Below are 8,120 nucleotides of genomic sequence, written 5' to 3'. Positions count from 1 at the left end.
CATCTCCGCCTGAACGCAGGTGTTTGGGAAAGCTTTTAATTCCCTCATGGCTGGGCAGAAATCAATCTTGATATGAATTGGTTGGAAAACATGGTCTATAGGTCTCATTCTTCAGGGTTCTGATATTAGAACAGCAAAAACATCTGGGTGACTCCATGATCTATATTTACAGTCATCAAGGGATGTGGAGAAATTTGGCATGACAGGTTTGTAAATATGATGGTGTGTGTGGGGGGGGTGTGAATGGACAAGAGACACTTATGTATTAGCACGAGAGCGTTTATTGAAATGAGTTCATCAGCTTAGTTGTTAAGCATAACCTGAAAACAAAAAGAAAAAAAAATCAATTGCAAATAATATCTGAATCATTTAAAAACATACAGTACATTTTTAGTATCGTCAGCTGTTATCACAATGATTAATGCTATATTAGTGTTATCATTAATAACACCATTACATGAAGAAAAATACACAGTATGGGGTGCTTGAAAGTTTGTGAACCCTTTAGAATTTTCTATATTTCTGCAATATGACCTAAAACATCATCAGATTTTCACACAAGTCCTAAAAGTGGATAAAGAGAACCCAGTTAAACAAATGAGACAAAAATATTAGACTTGGTCATGTATTTATTGAATAAAATGATCCAATGTTGCATATCTGTGAGTGGCAAAAGTATGTGAATCTCTAGGATTAGCAGTTAATTTGAAGGTGAAATTTAGAGTCAGGTGTGAGTGGGCACCCTGTTGTATTTAAAAAACAGGGATCTATCAAAGTCTGATCTTCACAACACATGTTTGTGGAAGTGTATCATGGCACGAACAAAGGAGATTTCTGAGGACCTCAGAAAAAGTGTTGTTGATGCTCATCGGGCCGGAAAAGGTTACAAAACCACCTCTAAAGAGTTTGGACTCCACCAATCCACAGTCAGACAGATTGTGTACAAATGGAGGAAATTCAAGACCATTGTTACCCTCCCCAGGAGTGGTCGACCAACAAAGATCACTCCAAGAGCAAGGCGTGTAATAGTCACCGAGGTCACAGAGGACCCCAGGGTAACTTCTAAGCAACTGAAGGCCTCTCTCACATTGGCTAATGTTAATGTTCATGAGTCCACCATCAGGAGAACACTGAACAACAATGGTGTGCATGGCAGGGTTGCAAGGGGAAAGCCACTGCTCTCCAAAAAGAACATTACTGCTCATCTGCAGTTTGCTAAAGATCACGTGGATAAGCCAGAAGGCTATTGGAAAAATGTTTTGTGGACAGATGAGACCAAAATAGAACTTTTTGGTTTAAATGAGAAGCATTATGTTTGGAGAAAGGAAAACACTGCATTCCAGCATAAGAACCTTATCCCATCTGTGAAACATGGTGGTGGTAGTATCATGGTTTGGGCCTGTTTTGCTGCATCTGGGCCAGGACGGCTTGCTATCATTGATGGAACAATGAATTCTGAATTAAACCAGTGAATTCAAAAGGAAAGTGTCAGGGCATCTGTCCATGAACTGAATCTCAAGAGAAGGTGGGTCATGCAGCAAGATAATGACCCTAAGCACACAAGCCATTCTACCAAAGAATGGTTAAAGAAGAATAAAGTTAATGTTTTGGAATGGCCAAGTCAAAGTCCTGACCTTAATCCAATCGAAATGTTGTGGAAGGACCTGAAACGAGCAGTTCATGTGAGGAAACCCACCAGCATCCCAGAGTTGAAGCTGTTCTGTCTGGAGGAATGGGCTAAAATTCCTCCAAGCCGGTGTGCAGGACTGATCAACAGTTACCAGAAACGTTTAGTTGCAGTTATTGCTGCACAAGGGGGTCACACCAGCTACTAAAAGCAAAGGTTCACATACTTTTGCCACTCAGAGATATGTAATATTGGATCATTTTCCTCAATAAATAAATGACCAAGTATAATATTTTTGTCTTATTTGTTTAACTGGGTTCTCTTTATCTACTTTTAGGACTTGTGTGAAAATCTGATGATGTTTTAGGTCATATTTATGCAGAAAGATAGAAAATTCTAAAGGGTTCACAAACTTTCATGCACCACTTATATTGTCTATATACACTTCCAGTCAGAAGTTTTTGAAAATGTGTCTTTTTTTTTTTAGGAGTACCAGTAGTAGAAATAGTACTCGCGGGAGTAGGGTCAGTAGTAGAAGTAGTAATAGCGGAGCTCCATAATTAAGAGAATATGGTAATATGTCGACCTGATTTTTGATGACTTGACTGTACGATGTCCGTACGAATGACAAACGTGTACCACCACAGGGAACCAAATAGTAAGTGCAGGGCAACATATCTCATAAACACTTGACCGCCAGAGAATGAAATTTCTATCTTTATTTCCATAAGATAGATGGGTTTTTATCCAGCGCTTACTTTTAATTTGCCTTTTTAAAAATAACATGGAATTATTTACTAACACGTTTTACAGAAAATATTCACAACAGTTTCATATAAAACTAGTTAAACAGTTTTATTAGTCCACTAGCTTGTTGGATAATTGACAGTTTGGGTCATGCAGATGGATGTAATCAGAAGATAGTTTTACTGAAAGCAAGTAAGCAAACGGATCCAAAACGTAGACAAAGGCAGAGTCGAAAAACAGGCAGTGGTCGAACGAGGCACAGACAGGATATCAGAGATAATACAAAATACTCAAAGTCCAAAAAGACAAACAGGGTCAAAACCAGAAAAGTGATACAAGGCTTTCGCAAAGTCTACGTGTTACTGAGAGTCCTTATATGTATGCGCTGTGATTGCACTCTAATCAGGAACAGGTGCATGGTCATTAATCCTTATAGTGTGCACGCACTTAGTGCGCAGTCTGCAGCTGCACACTCTGAGCTCCAACATGCATGGACGTAACAGATGTACCCAGACAACTGTTTGACATCAAGTTTGATATTCGATTGTAACTATCCACCAGGCACCTAGCAGAGTCACACCATAATAAATATCAAGGTGTTGTTTTTGGCACATGGCATGCGGTGTCAAAGAAAGGAATAAATATGTATTCGTAACTTTGATGCGTCTCTTATTATCAGTCTTACTGTCACAAGACAATGCAGCAATTTACTGACGCAAAATACTCTACACAATTCGATGGGTCATTCATGGTGCTATAATATTATTATTCTATTCAGGTTGATTTTGTGCCCTTGCAAATATTTTGCTCATGCACTCATCAGGAGCTCGGCTTTTAGGTACTGCGTCAATATCTAGTATAGGTTCATGAGATTGCAGTTTGCTCGTTCACCTGGTCGATCCAGCCATTGTAGGCGGACACGCGCGTGAAGACGGTGGGTTTCTTCTCGTAGTTGCAGCCGAGGCCTGAGACGAAGCTGGCGATGCCGTGCACTTCCCACACACCCTGTGCGTTCTTACAGTTGAGAGGACCACCAGAGTCACCCTGCAGTACAAAGCACTTCAATATCAGCTTCCGATAAAGGTTCAGACTCTCACACGCATACAGTGTGAGCACCAGTGTGAGAGTTGTTATTTTTCAGTTGTTACATCGTTAATTGATCAGGAACATGAATTCCAGGTGTGACGGTTTGTATCTGGAATCTACTGCAAAGAACTTGCAATATGAGCTGACGCGCCAGTGAAGCAGGCCATTACATGATTGAATAGTCAAGGTACGGAAATATTAAATATAGATCTTTGCTAAATGGCAAAAATCCTCAGAAAACAGCAGCATTAGATGGATTATAAGCCTGGCAGAGAATCCGCAGGCAATATACCAAGCGTGTACTGATGCAACCTCATTTATGTTTGTTATTAACGGGATCAACCACTAGGCAGATATCATTTGGGTGATGAATCATGGTGCGAGTGTATCAGACAGAGTGGCGCTTCTTTGGCTTTAAAATACCACAGTGTGACCTCGGAAAGGGTGTCAAAATAGTTAGAGGATCCATGGTGTCGATGGTATTAATGGACAGTGGAACGTTTACATGGAAATTTATGCACTTTGACATTGATGTTAATCATTACTGACAGCAGGGTAACCAAAAATATCGAATGCCGTCACTTACGTTGCAGCCAGCGACGATGCCATCACCACCAGCGCACAGCAAAGTGTCTTTCAGGAAAGGACCCCACCAGTCAGGTTGGGAGCAGGTGGCGTGGTCAGCGACGGGCATCAGAGCCTGCTGCAGCTTATCAGCGATAGGACCTCCAGCTGGAACACACCACAGCTCATTCTGAACACTCCAATCGATGAGTCATTGGTTCATAATTCTCACACGAGTCCATGAATAAATGCTCAAAAATTCATCAGGAATGCACACACACAAACACTTACTGGAGAGTCTGCCCCAGCCGGTGATATAGCAGGGGTAGTTATTGGGGAGGATGGTATCAGCAGCAGGCAGGCAGGTCAACTGCACAGTGTCGCTCAGGGTCACATGTTCAGTGAGTTTAATCAGAGCGACGTCATACCTGAATTCACAAGCACATACATGAGCCCAAGAGTCACATCCTCATATCCATCATTTAAATCATTCACACCGCTTTTTACTCTCTTAGTCCCTGACCTAGTGACTAGCACGAGATTACGAGGCTACAAAGTGCATCTTCTCACCCTAAAGCTACAAAGATGGGGTTCCAGCGCTCGTGAACGATGATCTTCTCAGGAGTCATGGCTTTGGATCCAGCCTCCTGTTCCAGCAGGTTGTATTTTCCCACATACACGCGGTAGGTGTTCTTTGTACTGCAAATGAAGAGGGCGAAACGTTTATCATCCGGGACCTGGCAGCTGTGCTGTCTTTTTAAAACAAACAAAAAGTAGAGTATCATACTTGATACAATGAGCAGCGGTCATCACCCAATTGGTGGCGATCAGCGATCCTCCGCAAGTGTGTCTCCACTCGGTATCACGCAGGTACTGCAGAGAGATCTGTGGAGGAAAAAAAACACCCCATATCTGCAGATCCAGACACAAAAAACAAAAGAAAGGCAGAATTACAGAGGAGAAAAGAGAGACGGACTACCTGCCAGGGCCAACTGTGTGGAATGGCGTCCACTCCATTGACCACGCGGGTGGTGAGGGGCTTGATGGGAGGAACACCACACCCCAAAGCTAAAGCATCAACGCAATAATCAGTCAATTCGTTAATAATGTCATGGTATGTTCCAGAAGTTTCTCCATATCACTAATATGTAAGACTAAAATTACACATTACACGTTGGATTTTCTCGTGACGTTTATATGAACCGCTCTTGCAAATTTGCTGCGAATCCAGCTGTATGAACGATGCCCTTAGAATTTTTTTTTTTAATTAGCAAAGAATACATGCTGCAGCTCATAATGCTAACTGCGTGAACAACTGTCCAGATGTTATTGAGGCTGCTTACCTCCAGCGATGAGCACCGATGCCAAAACCAATGAGAGCATGTTGACTTGACAAAGTGACACTTACAACACTTACGTCGAGCCGATTTATAAATCCTTCCTTTCGCAATAAAGCTACGCCCCATTTATAAAAAAGTATGAATTTGTCGATCATCCATTGGATAAAAGAGGTTAAATTAGTTTGAATGGATTTGTGCAGCTGGTTTCCAGAAACGAATTCTCACGGCCTTCACTCTTACACACACACACACACACACACACACACGTTTGTCTTCCTATCCTTATGAGGACCTTCCATTGATATAATTGTAATGCATCTAATTAATTCTATGCCTGCACTAACATCTAACTCTAACCTTGCTAACCAAGTAACATCAGTAACCAAAAGAAAACTTTGACTCTTTTATTTATCTTTTTATTATTACAACCCCGATTCCAAAAAAGTTGGGACAAAGTACAAATTGTAAATAAAACCAGAATGCAATAATTTACAAATCTCAAAAACTGATATTGTATTCACAATAGAACATAGACAACATATCAAATGTCGAAAGTGAGACAGTTTGAAATTTCATGCCAAATATTGGCTCATTTGAAATTTCATGACAGCAACACATCTCAAAAAAGTTGGGACAGGGGCAATAAGAGGCTGGAAAAGTTAAAGGTACAAAAAAGGAACAGCTGGAGGACCAAATTGCAACTCATTAGGTCAATTGGCAATAGGTCATTAACATGACTGGGTATAAAAAGAGCATCTTGGAGTGGCAGCGGCTCTCAGAAGTAAAGATGGGAAGAAGATCACCAATCCCCCTAATTCTGTGCCGACAAATAGTGGAGCAATATCAGAAAGGAGTTCGACAGTGTAAAATTGCAAAGAGTTTGAACATATCATCATCTACAGTGCATAATATCATCAAAAGATTCAGAGAATCTGAAAGAATCTCTGTGCGTAAGGGTCAAGGCTGGAAAACCATACTGGGTGCCCGTGATCTTCGGGCCCTTAGACGGCACTGCATCACATACGGGCATGCTTCTGTATTGGAAATCACAAAATGGGCTCAGGAATATTTCCAGAGAACATTATCTGTGAACACAATTCACCGTGCCATCCGCCGTTGCCAGCTAAAACTCTATAGTTCAAAGAAGAAGCCGTATCTAAACATGATCCAGAAGTGCAGACATCTTCTCTGGGCCAAGGCTCATTTAAAATGGACTGTGGCAAAGTGGAAAACTGTTCTGTGGTCAGACGAATCAAAATTTGAAGTTCTTTATGGAAATCAGGGACGCCGTGTCATTCGGACTAAAGAGGAGAAGGACGACCCAAGTTGTTATCAGCGCTCAGTTCAGAAGCCTGCATCTCTGATGGTATGGGGTTGCATTAGTGCGTGTGGCATGGGCAGCTTACACATCTGGAAAGACACCATCAATGCTGAAAGGTATATCCAGGTTCTAGAGCAACATATGCTCCCATCCAGACGACGTCTCTTTCAGGGAAGACCTTGCATTTTCCAACATGACAATGCCAAACCACATACTGCATCAATTACAGCATCATGGCTGCGTAGAAGAAGGGTCCGGGTACTGAACTGGCCAGCCTGCAGTCCAGATCTTTCACCCATAGAAAACATTTGGCGCATCATAAAACGGAAGATACGACAAAAAAGACCTAAGACAGTTGAGCAACTAGAATCCTACATTAGACAAGAATGGGTTAACATTCCTATCCCTAAACTTGAGCAACTTGTCTCCTCAGTCCCCAGACGTTTACAGACTGTTATAAAGAGAAAAGGGGATGTCTCACAGTGGTAAACATGGCCTTGTCCCAACTTTTTTGAGATGTGTTGTTGTCATGAAATTTGAAATCCCCTAATTTTTCTCTTTAAATGATACATTTTCTCAGTTTAAACATTTGATATGTCATCTATGTTCTATTCTGAATAAAATATGGAATTTTGAAACTTCCACATCATTGCATTCCATTTTTATTTACAATTTGTACTTTGTCCCAACTTTTTTGGAATCGGGGTTGTATTATTATTATTATTATTATTATAAAAGCTGCTGCTTATCGATTCAGGGTTGCAAGTGAGCTGGAGCCAATCACAGCTGACTTCAGGTGAGAGGCAGAGTTCACCCTGGACAGGTCACCAATCTATCGCAGGGCTACAATGAGAAAAACAACCTTTCACACTCAGGTTCACACCTATGAGCAACTTAGAGTAGTCAGTTGACCTGATCCTCATATCTTTGGACTGTAGGAGGAAACCAGAGCATGCAGGCATGAGGAGAACATGCAAACTTGGCACAGAAAAGCCCAAGTTGCTGCAAGTTTAGAACCCAAAACCTTCTTCCTCAGAAGGTGACAGCTAACCATTGCACCACTACACCAACATGCCACTCTTAACTGATCCCCCCCAGAAAGCTATTTAAGGACATTATCTGGGTTAAAGCAGGTCAACACATGACACTTTCTCACGTCAGGTCAGGTTGTACATATTTGTGTCCAGTTCCCTAAAATGGAATATCACAAATATTGCTCAAGCAGCTGTTGGATCTGAACAATTTGAGCTAATGAAGTAAGACTGCTCATAACTGAACTCCTTTATCTTTTTAGTTCAGTTCTTATGGACTTGTCTTGCGTATCTTCTAAATCAAGCTACGATCATGTCTTAGCAATAATTCCAGAGTGGTTATAGATGGAGGAAAACAAAATCTTTATTGTGCTGCTGCCATTAACTCACTTATGGTCCCAAAT

The 8,120-nt window shown here is 41.3% G+C and overlaps 1 protein-coding gene across 1 annotated transcript; it reads right to left on the bottom strand.

The window, feature by feature from the left end:
• Nucleotides 1-302: 302 nt before the first annotated feature.
• On the bottom strand, nucleotides 303-5,407 carry ela3l (elastase 3 like). The gene is made up of 8 exons (XM_060907605.1): nucleotides 5,368-5,407; nucleotides 5,004-5,092; nucleotides 4,812-4,909; nucleotides 4,595-4,723; nucleotides 4,316-4,452; nucleotides 4,047-4,192; nucleotides 3,266-3,418; nucleotides 303-320 (listed from the first exon to the last, which is right to left on the bottom strand). Exons 1-8 carry the CDS (start codon nucleotides 5,405-5,407, stop codon nucleotides 303-305), a joined length of 810 nt encoding a protein of 269 aa, XP_060763588.1.
• Between the last annotated feature and the right edge of the window lie 2,713 nt (nucleotides 5,408-8,120).

Source organism: Neoarius graeffei, chromosome 24 (genome assembly GCF_027579695.1).
Source record: "Neoarius graeffei isolate fNeoGra1 chromosome 24, fNeoGra1.pri, whole genome shotgun sequence".
Lineage (NCBI taxonomy): Eukaryota > Metazoa > Chordata > Actinopteri > Siluriformes > Ariidae > Neoarius > Neoarius graeffei.
The sequence above is the reverse complement of the archived record's forward strand: the minus strand, read 5'-3'. Positions and strand labels throughout refer to the sequence as shown.

What these genes read in the sequence shown, in the direction of transcription:
- ela3l (XM_060907605.1), bottom strand. Translation starts at nt 5,407, where the DNA reads ATGCTCTCATTGGTTTTGGCATCGGTGCTCATCGCTGGAG. An exon ending in CGGCTGGGGCAGACTCTCCA is followed by an intron (nt 4,193 to 4,315) that starts GTAAGTGTTTGT and finishes GGTGTGTTCCAG; the next exon opens with CTGGAGGTCCTATCGCTGAT. An exon ending in GCATCGTCGCTGGCTGCAAC is followed by an intron (nt 3,419 to 4,046) that starts GTAAGTGACGGC and finishes TTTGTACTGCAG; the next exon opens with GGTGACTCTGGTGGTCCTCT.